The 15,929-nt window shown below is 58.5% G+C and overlaps 1 protein-coding gene across 4 annotated transcripts in view; it reads left to right on the top strand.

Moving 5' to 3' along the window:
• Positions 1-15,626, top strand: part of SMAD7 (SMAD family member 7) — a 28,581-nt gene extending 12,955 nt beyond the window's left edge. For all 4 annotated transcript variants that reach the window (XM_079784372.1, XM_079784371.1, XM_079784374.1 and 1 more), the window contains exon 4: positions 13,619-15,626. In XM_079784372.1, coding sequence (XP_079640498.1) covers positions 13,619-14,157 — 539 coding nt within the window. In that variant the 3' untranslated portion in view covers positions 14,158-15,626. The remainder of the gene's footprint in view (positions 1-13,618) is intronic.
• The last annotated feature ends 303 nt before the right edge of the window (positions 15,627-15,929 follow it).

Genomic DNA, 15,929 nt, shown 5'->3' with positions numbered 1-15,929 from the left:
AGGTGTGTCTGTCTAGGAAGAAACCTAATATATCTGGGGTTTGGTACTATCCGTGGTTTCAGGCATCCACTAGGGGTCTTGGAACGTCTCCCCCCCAGATAAGGGGGGCCTGCAGTATATGCTGCCGCAGTGAAGAATAAGGGTATCTAGCTTTTTGAGCCTCTTCCCCAATAAGGCTTTTGCTTGATTGTGGAAACTTGACAAGGTGTGTTAACGTGTGCCTTCCTTCAGGAGTCTTTGACGTGGAAGGGACCCATGGGACAGGCTTTCCTTTTGGGATGATAAAAATATCCTGGAACTAGCCCTAACCAGTTTGGCTCAGTGGATAGAGCGTCGGCCTGCGGACTCAAGGGTCCCAGGTTCGATTCTGGTCAAGGGCATGTACCTTGGTTGCGGGCACATACCCAATAGGGAGTGTGCAGGAGGCAGCTGATGGATGTTTCTCTCTCATCGATGTTTCTAACTCTCTCTCCCTTCCTTTCTGTAAAAAAGTCAATAAAATATATTTTTTAAAAAAATCCTGGAACTAGATAGTGGTGCTGGTTGCGCAGTTCTGTGAACGCACGCACTGTCACTTGATGGTAAATTTCATGTTAAGCTAGTTTGCCACAATTTTAGAAAGTAGTGCCTTGTGGTAGCTTTTAAGTACATGCAGATATTTAGATAATCGATAAAAAACAGCGACTCTGCGGATAAAAATGGGGAGACTCCTGTTGGGTGCTTGGGATCCACTGTTGATAGGCACTTGTTTCCAAAGCCCCTCTGAGGTCTCCTGAGGTTGGGGTGTGCGTCGATGAGCCCAGCTCTCGGACTCCGTTTACCTGAAGGAGAGTTCCCTGTGGCGTGTTTTTCGAGCCTGGCCTTTCTGTTTGGGAGGTGCCTGCCCCGGTTCCCCACCAGCTCGAGGCAGAGGCTGTCTCCCAAAGCCTGGGGTCCCCCCCACCCCCCGACCTCCCGCTGGCTGATCAGACCCCTCCTCTGGCCCTGCTGCCAGAGCCCCTGGTCCCCCTGGTCCCCCTGGTCCCCCTGGTCCCCCTGGTCCCCCTGGTCGAGGTGACATCCTTGCCCAGGTTCTAGGGCTGCGGAGGAGGCGGGAGGCACGCCTGGGAGCCCCCCCTTTGCGGGAGCCCCGTGAGGATACTGTACGGCGCGGCCGCGGGGAGGTCACCACTGGCCCTACCATCCTCCTCGCTCGTGCTGAATGGCTAGCCCCGGGCCTGGCGGCCTGCCTACTGTCACGGAGAGGCTTCCTCTCCGGGCTATTTTCAGCGGGAAGATATTATTAACTGCTGAGGCACAGCGCTGCATTTAGTGGCTAACACACCGAGAAGGCAACCGTCACCTGGCGGTGGCAACTCCACCAAAACACGTTGGCTCATTCGGGGGACCTGGCTGCCTCCGGTCCCCTCCACTTCTCCCCCTGGGGACCCGGGCCCTGGCCTCGCTCCTGGGGAAACGGATTGTAGACCCAGTCCCTGCTGAGGAGAGAACGAGGCTTTTTGTGAAGCTTCCCCTTTCGGGGTGTAGAGAAGGATGGCGTTTATGTTCTAAGGCGGGGAGATTGGGGGACAGGGACAGGGCCCTGGGTGGAAAAAACTTTCTATGGAGTTCAGGACGGGGGTTTAAACCAGGGCGATAACTTTCACCTTGTAAGCGGACAGGAAACATTGGGACAAGACAGGAAATTGCATCATTCCTTTTATGAGAAGAACTCCAGAAAAAAGTTGTTCCGTGAGAGGTAGTGGCCGGGCCCTGTTCACCCCCTTCTTCCCTTCCAACCCCCACGAGAACGTTCAGGCCGTTTCTTTAAGAAAGAGGCCGTTTGAGAACTTTATGTTATTTTTATTATTTTAAAAAACATTTTACCAGAAGGGTCACCTCCAGTTGAAGTGCTCGCTGCAGCCGTCGTCCCCGGCGCACTGAGGGACCTTTCAGGACGGGCAGCTTCCTCCTGGGCGGCGGGGCCGGGGCGCTTGGCCGCCAGCGCGTTTTGGTTTGGCTGTGCAGCCCTCCGCACTGAGCCCCACCCAGTGTCATTAGCTCTGCTTTAACTTGCAAAAAAAAAAATTAAAAAAAAATCGTATGTATTTAATTTTGGTGGGGCTGGGTAGGCGTTGCCTCGTGCCCTCGGTCCTTCCACCCGGGGGTCTCCTTCCCCTAAATGGAGGTGCCTGGCATTGGCAGGTTGGAACTCGGGGCTGCCTTTATTTTGAAGCCACTGAGTTGCCCTCTACCCACGCCCCCCCACCCCCTACCCCGTTCCCCCGCACCCTCCCCCCTGCACCCCAGCCCCCAGGTCCTTAACTCCTGAGGCTGTTTCTAGGGCACCAGTGGGGAGGGGGGAGGAAATAGGTGGCAGAGTGTCCCTGGGACGGCCAAGCCCAGTGGCTGTGCTCTGCTCCAGGGGGGAGGGGCTTCCCCCAGAAAGAGAACTGGCCGCAGCCCCACCCCATGGTGGTGTGGACAAGGGGGTGCTGACCTGGGTGTGAAAACAGTGTCCATGGATCATCTCTGGGCTTCTAAGCCTGATGATGCCATTGTTCTAATGACCTGGGCCCGCGCCCCACGTGTGTGTGTGTGTGTGTGTGTGTGTGTGTGTGTGTGTGTGTGGCCTGCTTGCTCCCCCCTGCCCCCCCCCCCCCCCCCCCAGCTTTTTCCCTTAGCGTGCGGGGTTTTGTTTTCATAACACTACCAGAGCCCTGGGGTGTGTAAAAGCATTGTTGAACACTCGGTGAGGGTAACTTGTCCAAACAGAGCAGGGCGCCAAGGCAGAGCGCTGTGGGCAGGTGGGGTGCCCACAGAGGTTGCTGGGCCGGCGCCTGGCTCGGAGACGCCTCTCCGGATCCTCTCCGCGCAGCCGACTGGGAAGTCGCCGAGGACGGGGTTTGCCCTCTTGCCTTCTCCACGGGGAGCCCAGGACAGGGCCTTTCTGGCTGACCCCTGCCTGGAAGGCACGGTTCCTCCCAGGATGGGTTCGCACGTGTCTTCCTCTGCCAGGTGTAAAGCTGGGCGGGCCGGCTGCTTTGAAGCCCGCGTGTCTCTGGTTCGTTCACTTAGCAGCTGTTTATTGAGCATCTGCTCGGTGCCAGGCTCTCTGGGGTGCGGAGGCTGCCGTTCTTGGGCCCTGAGAGAACGGAGGGCGGCGGATGGGGTGGCTTCTCGGAAGGTGCCGTTGGGTGAGTGACCACGGAGCCAGGCAGGAGGGGGCTGCTTCCCAGGCAATCTCTCCAGGACAGAAGGAGCCGGGTCCCTTGGGCTTGGGGCCAGGCCTGGGGGTGCATGGACAGGCCCCTGGGGTGATGGAGCCCACAAGGCAGGCTGAGGGCTTCTGTCGCTGGGTTTGCCTTCTGCTTCCATTGTGTGGTCTGTTGAGAGTTGATAACAACAAAGCTTGTGGATAAACAGAGGTCTGTCTCCAGCGCCCCCCCCCCCCCCCCTTTGTTGATTGTGAGGTTACAGCAGGAGGCACAGTTAGAATCCAGACCTTGGCAGCGGCCTGGGTGTGCAGAGAAGCGACCAGCCAAGCACTGGCTCTTCCAGGGACCCCTGGAAGGGTCGTGTCCTGGCAGCCACAGGGGCGGTGGGATGTCTGGGAAGCCTGGGAGTTCGGCTTCCCTTTGGAACTCGGCGGGCTTGGTGCTCACGAAGAGCACCTGGGGTGCACCTGTGCTCTCTAATTTGAAATCTGACGGTCAGGCCTGTGTCAGGTCCCAGGTCCCAGCCCGGGGGTGAGGCCTTGGCCTGCCTTGGGGGGAGGGGTTGCACGTAGTCATCTAATGCTCAGTTACCAAGGTGTTTCATTTTCACACTCATCCTGCGGGTCCCTTCCCTGGGGGCTGACTCATGCTAATTTAATTAATCTTGCTCCTCCTGGAGCCCCGTTGGCCTCTGGCTGGGAGAGCTGTTTGGGCCTGGAGTTAGAGCCGGGGCAGAAAGGGCAGGACGCAGGACACCTCCAGTTTCATCCTGCAAAGGGGGGGTCCCCGCCCTTCAGGCAGAAGACAGCTGGATCACCAGGCCAGGGGGTGTTGGTGGCTCTTGTCTGTTCATTTCTGTTTCCTTTTTGCTTTCTAACGTGGCTAGTCGCTTAATAGGAACCAAAACCGCTTAATAGGAACCAAAACCGTACGGCGCCATAAAAGGGCTGGGCTCTGCTGTCAGCAGTCGCACCCCGGAGGTTCAGTGGTCTCCATCCACCCACCTGTCCCACCTCCCACCACGACCAGTCACCTGATGAGGTTGGGGGTGTGTCCTACCCCAGTCGGCGAGGTGAGCTTGTGAGGCTGGGAAAGGGTCAAGAAGAACCGCTCCCCCCGGGGAGCACTTGTGGGGACCTTCCGGGCCTCACGCTGCCCCGTAGCCAGCACGGCCCCGTCCCCCCATTAATGAGTAACCCAGAGGGAAAAGCGAAAGTTGCGTTCTTCTGTGATTTGGGGTGCACAGTGCCGTTCTTAAAACGTATGGGCTCCCACTCCCAGCTCAGTGGGGTCGCAATGAAAACCCGCTGGGGATGAGGCCTGGAGTCGGGGGGCCTGCAAAGATTCAAGCCCCCCCATCCATGTCAGCTGGAGGCCCGGTCCAGGGGGCTGAGTGAGAGCTAGAACGGGAAGGAAAGCAAGTGATTGGACCTGGTCTTGCAAGTTCCTTGCGGTTCCGACATCCTGTGATTTTGGGTTTTCGGTTTTGTGGTGGAGCGGGAATGAGACCCCTGTTGCGGAGGTAGTGGGCTGGCTAATGGCCCCTTCTGTGACGAATGGAGATTGCAGCCATTCCTGTTTCTTGGCTTACACACTCTTCCTAGAATGAGTGACAGCCAAGCAATCTTTCGGCAGAAAAAGGAAAATGCCTTCCACTAGGGCATACATTTCCGGGGTCTTCAGGCTGGCGGTGGGACCCCCTGCACTCAGGGGGCTGTGCAGGGGGAGCTTTGGGAGAAGCAGGGCCTTTTTCATTGTTCAGGGGGAAGACGTATACCTCACATTTGCCATCCTGACCCTTTACACGTGTGTGGTTCAGTGGCATTAAGTACCTCACATAGTTGTGCAACCATCACCGCCACCATCTCCAGAACTTTCCAGCTCCCCAAACTGAAACTCTGTGCCCACTAAACACTAACGGGGGCCCCGTCTCCCCAGCCCCGGACAACACTGCCTTTCTGTGAGTTTGACTATTCCAGGCACCTCCTAGGAGAGGATCCTACGGTGTTTGCCCCTTTGTGTCTGACTTGGGTTCATGCGTGTTGTTGTGACACGTGTCAGAACTGCCTGTCTTTAAGTGCCTGTATACGGCTTGCTTATCCATTCTCCGTCGGTGGACATGGGTTGCTTCCAGCTTTGGGCTGTTGCGAATAGCACTTCTGTGAACACAGGTGGTAAATCCTATCTTCAGAACTCGTCTGGGTTTAGACCCAGAAGTGGGATTGCTGGGCCAGGTGGGGGTTCTAGGTGAGGGTCATACCGAAGGGCCATCTTGACTTGTGTGTCTGCATAGACTGAGCCCTCGGGCGGCCCATCTTACTCCTGGAGGTGCAGCTGGGTGGGCCTGGGGGTGAGCCCTGGGCAGGGGGGTGAGAGAAGAGCAGGGGTGGGGGTGGGGTGACTAAGTCTGTCCATGCTTTGGGGGGAAGGGGTGGCCTGGCTGTGCAGTGATACAAGCCAGACTGGAGCCCACCTTTTGGAGGACTCCGGGTCTCTGAAATGGGGGGCACAGCACCGAGCAGCCAGCTCTTTGTGTTGGACACCAGGGGCCCGGTGGTGGCAGCCCAGGGTGGGGGAGACGTTTCTGTTTTTTTCATTCCGTTGGCGTCCTCCCTGGAGGCTGGGAGGGCCCTGGAGGAGGGGGGACGTCAGGCCCAGGAGGTCCTGGGTGCTCTGGGGTGAAAGGGCTGGGGTGGCTGAACAGAGAGTGTGTCAAAGCCAGAGAGATTAGATTACAGAGGCAGACAGAAGTAATGATTAACTTTCCCAGTCTGCACACTGTCTCCAGTCTGGCGTACTGTTGTTTTTCCCTGTAAGTACAGTGTGGGCCCCGGCCTGGCCAGGCCCTGGGTTGTAAAGAAAGGAGGAATGAGGTCTGGGAGTGAGCAGGGGGTGGGGGGCGCGGGGGGCGGGGAGCCGGGGAGCCTGCTGGAGGAGGAGGCTTTTCCATCGGCTCCTGCACTGGAATTTATTGGCCGGAATGCAGTAAATGTTCAAAATGTCATCCCATCCAACAGTTTTCATAATTGTTATGGAACAAGGGGAGCTGGGGAAGGGGAGGGATGAAAAGGACTTTTGTTTCCTACTGTATTTTTCCACGTCTTCCGACGGTTTTCCCTCCCAGTCTAGAAAACCTGGAGTTGAGTTGGAGCTGTGGGGGGGCTGGGGTGGGGGAGCTGGAGGTCATTGTGCAGGGGGACTGATTAAAAGGGGCCCACAGAAAAGGCAGAACCAGGCAGCGCTGTCCTGTACCTCTGGGTGTGTGTGTGTGTGGGGGGGTGACCTTTGGGAACATTGGCTTAAGCATTCGTTTTTATTAAGATTCTTACAAACTTTAATATGTAGGCAACATATTTACAAGTGGTCAATGAAAAGCAGAAAGTGAGGGACATTTAGTGGTTTCAGGAATGGTTCCTTGGTTGGATTCACGTGTGAGTGTGCGTGCATTCCCAGTTGGGGATCCCCATGCAGAATTTGGGGGGAGGGGGAAATTCTCTGGACTCCCTCCAGGAAAGGAGGTGGGTGGGTTTTGAGATCTGATTTGACCACCTTCCTGTTGCCACCTTCACATGTGTCTTCCTGGGAGTGGCCAGCCGGGGTCCCTACCCTGTGGGCGGGCAGGTAATGCCAGGCAAGCCTGGGGGACCCCTTTCCGGAGAGAGCGGCGGAGTTATTTGGGGGTGTCGGTGGGAACGGCGGTGCGGCTTGGAGTGGAAAAGTCTTGACGTTACAACTTGAGGAGTTTCAGTGAGGCTGGATGTGTGCTAAACAACAGCCGGAGAGGTCCATTTACTGTAAATATTATGAATGGAGTTGGCCGGACTGGAGTCCCCACCCTCCTCTGAGGCCTCTGCCGCGGGCAGGGCTGGCCTCCTCCGAAGGCAGGCAGCCGGGTACACGCTATAATTTGCATGGCTGACGGCTGGGGCACAGGAAGCCGCGTCAGCCGGGCTGGCGAGACAGACGGGAGCTTTTTGATTTCTGTGGCTTCCCTCCCCTGCCCGGCGCTCCCCTCGGCTGGATTCTCTGACGGACGGCCAAGCACTGTTCTTAGGAAGGACCCCTGGGCTGGGTGGGGGGGGGGGCGGGGGCAGACTTGGAGGTTTGAGGGGCCTTGGGAGGTGGGGGTGGGGCCCATTCGGGGAGCAGGGAAGAACATTTTAGCTCTAGTAACTGATTAGTCATCACAATTTGTCTGGAAGGCACAGTCACACGTTAGTCTTCCAGACCAGCAGGACCAGTCAGCTTGGGAGAGTTTGCAGGAGGAGGGTGATGGGTGGGGAACGCCAGGGCGCCAGGCCCGGGGGCACGTTGGAAGAAGGGTGGTGAGGAAGGAGATCCTCCTCTGGGGACTCAACCTTTTCCTGAGGGTCATGAGTGACACGACAGAGAGGACCCAAGTTAGTGATTCCCTGAGATCGGCATGTGGGTTTAGAGGTGGGCACAGCAAAAATCTGACCCAAATCTCCTGGTCCTTTTGATTTTGCTTTGTTTTTGTTTTATTGTTGCAAATTCAATGCAAAAAAAAAATGTACGCTCTTCTCCCAAAGTGGTTTTCTTACTGTCGGGAAGGTAGTAAAAATAAGTGGAACCAGCACGGATACTTTGTGAGGCATGGAGTGCAGCCAGAGCCCGTCAGAGCCAGGGGTGGGCCCATGGCGCTGTTTTGCCCCAACCCCCTTCCTGTTAGTTACGGACCCGTCAACCTGGGACTCAGAGAGGGCAAGCCACTTGGCCAAGGTCACGGAGCAGCTTGCTTGGCACAGCCGCTTCTTGGTGTGGGAAAGCTGGGCCCCCACACTCAGCCCTGAAGGGGGCATAGCGTTTCCGAAGTGTGTTCTGAAGGACACGTGTTTTCTAACATCTGCCAAGGAGCCCTTGGGGACGGGTGGCTTTGGGGGCCTGGGGTGGCTGCCCACCCACAGCTCACACCTAGCCGCATTCTGGCCTTGCGTCCCAGCTCTGCTGTTAGGCCAGGGACTGTAACGTAAGGACAGGAATAGCCTGCGGCCTCGGAGGGCTGTTTGGAGTCGCTTTGGAGCAGGGCCTGTACACAGTAGGTGCCTATTAGGTGTAGGGTCGGGCCCAGAACTGTTCTTCCACGGGGATGGGGTGGGCAAAGGGGAGGGGGGTTAGTGTTTTCCCAGCAGCTGGAGGCCCCGAGAGACGAGACCCTGGGGTGTAGCTGCAGGCTGAGCCCTGGCTCCCCGATCGTCATAACAGCCCTGGGAGGCTGGCACCGGGACGCTGTGCGCTGCCAAGGTTCCGTGGGAGGTCGATCTGGACTGGGGCGGGGTGTGCGTGGGGGTGTCGCACCACAGCCAGAAGTCCCCGAGGGGCAGGATTTGGGGAACTCAGTCGGTTGGGCCCAGGGAGCTGAGGAAGTACCCGGCCTTTGAAGGAGAGCCGATGGCTCCCCCTGCCCACCCCTCAGTCCAGCCACCTTCGTGGAGAGAGCCTTGTTACAGAAATCCGCTTTCTCAGCCCTCCGGCTGCGGCCAGAATCCCGCCTCCGGACCTTTTGGGGGAAGTGCTTGGTGCGTGGGTGCACGGGGGTGTCTGAGAGGCGGAAGCGCTTGGAGTTCCTTTCCACCCCGTGGGCCGCTTGCTCCAGACCCCAGAGGTGTCGGAGCTGCCTGGGGATCGGAGTCCTGGCGTGATCTCCCGTGTCCCGACGAGGGTGGAACACGGCCGATCAGAGCTGACCCCAGAACCCAAGCTGAACCCAGACACCTCATCCGGTTTTCATATATTTACTTTAGTTCTGGGTCATGTGCCTCTTGAAAACAAGAGCCCGGCAAGGGTCCTGGACAGTTGGGAGTCTTTGGGATGAGAGCAGATGGACGATGGCACCGGCACCCTTCGTCCCCCTCAGCCCTTCTCCCCGAGGGGGGCCGGCTGTCGGAGAACAGCCGTTTCTTCCCTGGCGGGGTGGGGAGCAGGGCCGCGGTGCTGTAACCTTTGAGATGTCTGTAGGGGGAAGGCAGGATGAGGCAACCGCTGGTGGCGCCGGCGTTCTGAGGAGAGAGGACCCTGGACCTGTCGTGGGCGAGGCGTGGTGATGTTTGCGTTCCAGGGCTGCTGGCTCTAACTTCTGGGTCTGCTCTGTGCCCTTCATCTGCCCTCATCAGCCTGGGCGAGGCCGCCGTTCCTGCCCACGCCCATCTCCCCAGGCTTCTCCATCCTCGGCCCTCTGCTCTGCTGGGACCCTGGGGAGGGGGGCTCACAGGCCCCATCCCGCTGTTGGATTTTGGCAGAGAAATACCCCTTTACAACCCAGGGACCTTGCAGAGGTGAGCTGGAGTGGAGACCCCTCCTTGCTCACCTGGCACTCCAGCCCCCTTGCGCCCTGGCCGTGGGGGGCACTGGAGGCAGTGGGCACCAGCTGTGTGCCTCTGTCCTGCTTCTCAGGTGTGTGCCTGTCCTGGAAGGCCACAATCGGGGGGAGGGGACCCTCTCCCCATTAGCCCCACCTCTGTGTGGGCACAGCCAGCCTCAGATGGCCTCCTTCTCACGCATGCCCGTGTTCTCAGTGGCATGGGGTGACCAGATCTCCAGGCCAGGCCAGATTTTAGGTGAGGGAAGAGTTTTCTCGCTGGCGCTTTGGGAACAGCGCTTGCCTTCCTGGTCTCGCGGTGGACTTAGGAGCCGGCGTCCAGAAAGGGGACGCTCGAGGCACTGGCCTTGCCTCTCCTTCCTTCCTCTGTTGCCCCCTCATCGCTTTACTCCTTCAAATGAAACATTTTTAAAGGGGAAAATTCTTCCCCTACCTGAAATCTGGCCTTGAGATCTGATCACCCCATGTCGTTGAGACTCCGGCAAGAGCTTCATTCATGAGCCCCTGGTCTTCCAGAAGGGCCTGGTCTGTCCATTCATGACCCGGGTCCTCAAATGGCGCTTTGTGAGCGGCAGGGAGCTCCCTGCTCCGTGGCCCTCCCGAATGCACGTGCAAACACCGGCGACGGCCTTCCCCGGCACCCCCTCCCCCTTCCCCTTCAAGGGTCGACTTGATGCTTTAAGGGAAATGGGAAAGGGGGGCCGGGGGACAACATTACAGGAATTTATTTTAGGCCGATTCAGCATTTTTTTTTCTGGGATCGCTCCAAAAATTCCCTACACCGTAATAAAAAGAAAAAAAAATTGTGAGCAGGCATCTGATTAAGTTAGCTTTTTTACAACACAGCTTTTCTTTCTGATGCTTAAAAATGCGCAAATACCGTTTTAAAACCGGCCCCTGTGCAGTGTTCTGAGGAGGGAACATGCCGGAAAAGGCGATAGAGCGGAGGGAAGTGAACGAGGGCCGGGGGCTCGCCCTTGGAGGAGTGTGTGTGTCGGCAGCCGCGCTAGGAGCCAAGCTGGGCTTCCGGGGCCCTCGCTTCGCCCCGGTCCCCGCTAACCAGGGAGGCTCTTCTTGGTCCGCGGGGTCCTCGCCGTGAGGCCTGGGGAGAGAGACGCTTGTGCTCGTGGGCTGTGGGCCCAGTTCAGGGCACTGGGTTTCTCTGAAGATGCTGCTGAGCTCTTCCCAGAAGTGAGCCCAAGCGACGGGGAATTGGGGGCGAAGGAGGAGACTCTCCGGATCTGCCACGCGGAGGCTGTGCCGGGCCCGCCGCGTGCGTTCACGGGGCCTTAGTGGTTGCCGCTGTTGGTGCTCAGAGCCGGCCCGGGGCAGCGGGCGGGCAGCGGGCTGTGGGGTGCCTGGGGGTCCCGGTGCACCAGATCCGGGCACCCGGTGAGCGCTCAGGGGCCTCGTTCACACACAGGGACTCCCCCACGCTGCCGTTGATCTGGGCCGGGCCAGTAACCTCAACAGAAAGAGGCTTTTTCCAGGGATGTCTGGCAGCAAATTGCTGGGTGGACTGGCAGGCTGCGCAGATGAAAGAGAAAACCCGCCAGAACGCTCCCCTCTCCCGCTCTCCCCTCCGGCGCTGGGCTGGGCTGGGCTGGAGTCCAGCCGACCTCGGGCCCAGCCCCGCCCCAGCCCCTCCCGGCTTCCTCTGCCCCCCCCCCCCAGAGGCCCGTGGGGCAACTCGGCCCCTACTTCTTGCCCCTGGGCCTGGCACGAGGGCAACAGATCCCAGGCCCCCACCCCACCCCACCCCACCCCACCCCACCCCACCCCACTCTGCAGCTGCTCCTCCCTCCCAGCCGGGGCCGGGGCCGGGTTTCGGGGGGCCGGGCTCCATGAAGCAGAGTATTGTAAGGCTCTGCTGAGGGTCTCCTGCCCCGCCCGCCCCGTGGCCGCCTTCCAGCCAGGTTTGTTGCCCGGAGTTGGGACAGTGAGGGAGAGCTGCTTACGTTTCCGACACTCCCCCCTCCCCCCGGGCGGACACCCCCTCTTCCAGGAGAGGCGCCCCGCCAGCGCCCTGCACGCAGAGCCCTCATTTACGTGGCTGCTGTGGGTCTTTGTGTAGCCTTCAGGGCCGAGCTCCCTCGGCAAGAAAGTTCAAAGATTGCCAGCGCTCACGAGTTTATTAGCAGTTGATGGATCCTTTGCAGAAACAAGTTAATGCCTGATGAGTCACCTTCTGCTCGGAGCCCTTGTCCCTCTCTTGTTTTTCCATATGTTCCCATGTGTGCGCGTGCAAACACACACACTCCGGTGTGCTCACATTTGGGGGGACACACGGCCTCGCTCACACTTGTGCTTTATCGGTGCCTGTGTGGGGGTTGGTTTTCGGTGGGGTGGGGATTGAGGGAAAGGAATGGGCCCTCCGTTCCCCATTGTGTGGCTGTCGGGCAGGCGTCGGAGGAGGCCAGGTGGGGTGTCTGCCGGAGACGGCCACGCAGGGTGTGTGCGCGGCTGCCTCCGTGGGTCAGAGGGCACATTATCCACTTACTCATGGGACACACCTCCATGCGAGACTGGCTGCTGCTGGAAAAAAAGCTCCCGGGGCTCCCGGGTCCTAACGTGCCTGTCGACACCGGACGGAGTTGTGTGCTGAGCTGCACAGGGGGGCAGCAGACGGGGTGGGGGGGGGGCGGGGGCAGCCCCCCTCCACCCCGTGGCCACGCTGCAACAACCCCTCTATTCTCCAAGCCCAGTTGTTCGAAAATCAAAAAAGGCCAAGCCACACCGAAAGACACCTCACAGCCATCCCCTCCTTCCTGTCCTAAGCCTTTGCCTCCTGCCCCCCACCCCCACCCCTCTCCCCATTTTTGTTAACAAATACAAGACTTCCGGTCTCCGCCCTGCCACCACAAACCGCAGCCCCGTTCCTGCAGCCCGGCCTGGCTGGGGAGATTTATGGCTCCCAGTCTGAGGCCTGCCCCGCGGCTCCGGCTGAAGGCGGAGTCGGAATGCCAGCCGCCAAGGGCCCCCTTTCCTTCCACACATCCCCCCGTAAAGAGCTTCGTGTGCCGGGTTAGGAACATCGCCTTACCAGGATCTCCCCGGCCTCTCCCCGGCTGCCTGGCCTCTCCCCGGCTGCCTGCGGGAAGAGGCACTTCTGGGCCGGCTGGGGTGGGGCCTGCGGGGGGGGGAGGAAGGAGGGGGCAGGCCGGGCGCCTAGATGCTGCTGGGAGGGAGGGAGGGGAGAAGGGGTGTGAGCGGAGAAGGGCACTTTGAGGGTGGCCGTGCCCCCTTTAGACACACCATCTTCTGTGGCTGGAGGGAGCTGCGTTAAGGGGGTCGGGGTGAGCTGGACCTGTCCTGGGTTGTGATGTGGCATTTTGGCGGGAATCCACCCTTTGTGCGCGGCGCTGCGGCTGACGGACACCCAGGGTTGTTTTTCTGGTAGGGAGGTTCTTTTGCCCCAAAACACACCTCCATTTACATTTTTACCAGACGGCTCTCTTCTGCCCAAAGCTCAGATCTGAGAACTTGGTGATAGTCTCGGAGACCACGGAGCACATGGGCCTGGAGCCTGGAGGCCTGGGCCTGGCTGTGTCATGCTCCGGGCCCCGAGCAACAAGCTTTCTGGGGCCCAGGTGTCTGTCTCATCAGGATGGCCAGGGCACAGGGCATGGCCTTCAGGATGCCATCACCTTACGGAACGAGTTCCAGGCCATCTGCAAGGCCGTTTGTGGCTTTTAACACCAGGACCAGCCACGTTAGCAGGGGCCCCCCGGCCTCTGAGCACCCAGGGATGGGGCCTCCTGAGGCCAGGGGGGCGCACGGACTGGTGTCTGGGTCCCTGACAGGATGGGGAAGGGGTGGGATGAGGTGCGCCGAGCGAGCCCCCTGCTTAATTTAAAGGCAGGACACTTCTACCAGAGAGGGTCAGGTTTGACGGCCCCAGTGGCAGGACTGGAACCGGTAGGACACCCAGCACCACCAGCATCTCCTCCTGCCCTGTGCCGAGAGCATGGCTGGCTGTGGGTGCGTGGGGATGCGCCTGGGTGCGCGCGTGTGCGTGTGCTGATTCTGGGAGGAAGAGGAACGCCCCGCCCCCACCAACCACGCCCGCCGTTTTGTCTTGCAGATTCCCAACTTCTCCTGGAGCCTGGGGATCGGTCACACTGGTGCGTGGTGGCATACTGGGAGGAGAAGACGCGCGTGGGGCGGCTCTACTGCGTCCAGGAGCCCTCCCTGGACATCTTCTACGATCTACCTCAGGGGAACGGCTTTTGCCTCGGACAGCTCAATTCGGACAACAAGAGCCAGCTGGTGCAGAAAGTGCGGAGCAAAATCGGCTGTGGCATCCAGCTCACGCGGGAGGTGGACGGTGTGTGGGTGTACAACCGCAGCAGCTACCCCATCTTCATCAAGTCGGCCACACTGGACAACCCGGACTCCAGGACGCTGCTGGTGCACAAAGTGTTCCCCGGCTTCTCCATCAAGGCCTTCGACTACGAGAAGGCGTACAGCCTGCGCCGGCCCAACGACCACGAGTTCACGCAGCAGCCGTGGACCGGCTTCACCGTGCAGATCAGCTTCGTGAAGGGCTGGGGCCAGTGCTACACCCGCCAGTTCATCAGCAGCTGCCCGTGCTGGCTGGAGGTCATCTTCAACAGCCGGTAGCCGCGCGCGCGGGCGCGGGCGAGGACAGAGCGAGCCGGGCCGGCCCAGTCCAAACTACTTTGCTGCTAATGTTTTCCTCCTGAGTGCTTGCTTTTCATGCAAAACTCTTTGGTCATTGTTCTCCCCCCCCCCCCACCCCCCTTCTTGTCATTCTTGTTTATGTTCCGTTTTGTTTTGTTCTTTGAGAAATAGCTTACGAAAAGAATCGTTGGGGTCTTTATTTTGCAGGGGGGGGGATCGTACTGTTGGCAGGACGCCCCCGTGTGAAAAGGGGAAGCAAAAATCAGTCCCCCTGAACACAGTGTATGAACGGGGAGCAGCCCCTAACTTTGGGGGTCATCGGTTCACTTGTTCACTTGTCGGAGTGGGTATGTGGACAGGTGTGTGTGTGTCTGTGTGCGCGCCCGCCCGCGAGCTCTGTGCTGCTTAGTGACGTCTCCAGCTGAGAGGTTTGTGCTCCCCGCGGTGTCTCCCTCGCCCTCTGGGCTTGCTCAGTGGGGCAGAGACAGTACCCGGGCAGCCCGCGCCCAGTGTCCCAGCAGTTGGCCAGAAGCAAGGCTCTGCCCCCCCCCCAGGGAAGCCCTCGCCCCACCCTCCCCTTCGAAGGACCCAGGCCTGTCACTAGGCTCCTTAGAAACAACGCTGCCAGAGGCCGACCCGGAATCGGTTGTTTTCAAGTTTGTCTTAGCGCCCCCCCCCAGCCCCCCCCCCCCTGCCATTGTCTTCCCTCTTTGGCACCTGCTCCTGGATGTGTCTGAGCTACAGCATTGCTCACCTGGTGCCCTCTCAGGCCCCCTCCGCCTCTCCCCTGCCCCGGACCCCTCAGGTTTCACCCGGACTCAGAAAACCAGCTCGGCACTTTCCCCGCAGCCCGTGCTGAGCTCCGCTGTTAGACCAGCGAGGGGAGCGCCCCCTTCCCACCAAGGATTCGGTCCGTCGTAACCCAAGGTACCGTCCTGGACTGACGCCTAACTCTCCTTTCGTTTCTCCTCCAACTCATACACTCGTATGACGTGTTGACACTGCTCTTAGCTCAATGAGCATGTTTAGACTTTAACATAAGCTATTTTTCTAACTACAAAGGTTTAAGTGAACAAGAGAAGCATTCTCATTGGAAATTTAGCATTGTAGTGCTTTTGAGAGAAAGGACTCCTGGAAGAAAAAAAACAAAAACAAAAAAACCCTGAGATTTATTAGAGAAAAAAATGTATTTTATGTTATATATAAATATATTATTACTTGTAAATATAAAGACGTTTTATAAGCATCATTATTTATGTATTGTGCAATGTGTATAAACAAGAAAAATAAAGAAAAGATGCACTTTGCTTTAATATAAATGCAAATAACAAATGCCAAATTAAAAAAAGATAAACACAAGATTGGTGTTTTTTTCTATGGGTGTTATCACCTGGCTGAATGTTTTTCTAAAGGAGTTTATGTTCCATTAAACAATTTTTAAAATGTATACTTGATTCCATGTTGTCCTCCAGCTCCTTTGTCTTATGGTGGGGTATGGGGGGGGGAGGGGTGTCAGGAGCCTGGGACAGTTGGGGTCTCCCTGGCCCAGCCCTTGGTAGGGGAGGGGGACCGGGAAAGGAATGTCCAGAACAGCCTGCCTCTCCGTGGTCAGTTCTGTGTGTAGAAAGACCTGGAGCTACACAGACACCCTTGTTAGGCGGGGACCCTCGGGTGTAGCCGGCGGGGTGCCCTGAGTTTGTCATGGGGTCAACCCCAGGAAGCTCGGAGTTACAAAAGTGATTTTTTTTTTT

Source organism: Cnephaeus nilssonii (assembly GCF_951640355.1).
Source record: "Cnephaeus nilssonii genome assembly, chromosome: 11".
NCBI classification, from domain to species: domain Eukaryota; kingdom Metazoa; phylum Chordata; class Mammalia; order Chiroptera; family Vespertilionidae; genus Cnephaeus; species Cnephaeus nilssonii.
The sequence above is the reverse complement of the archived record's forward strand: the minus strand, read 5'-3'. Positions and strand labels throughout refer to the sequence as shown.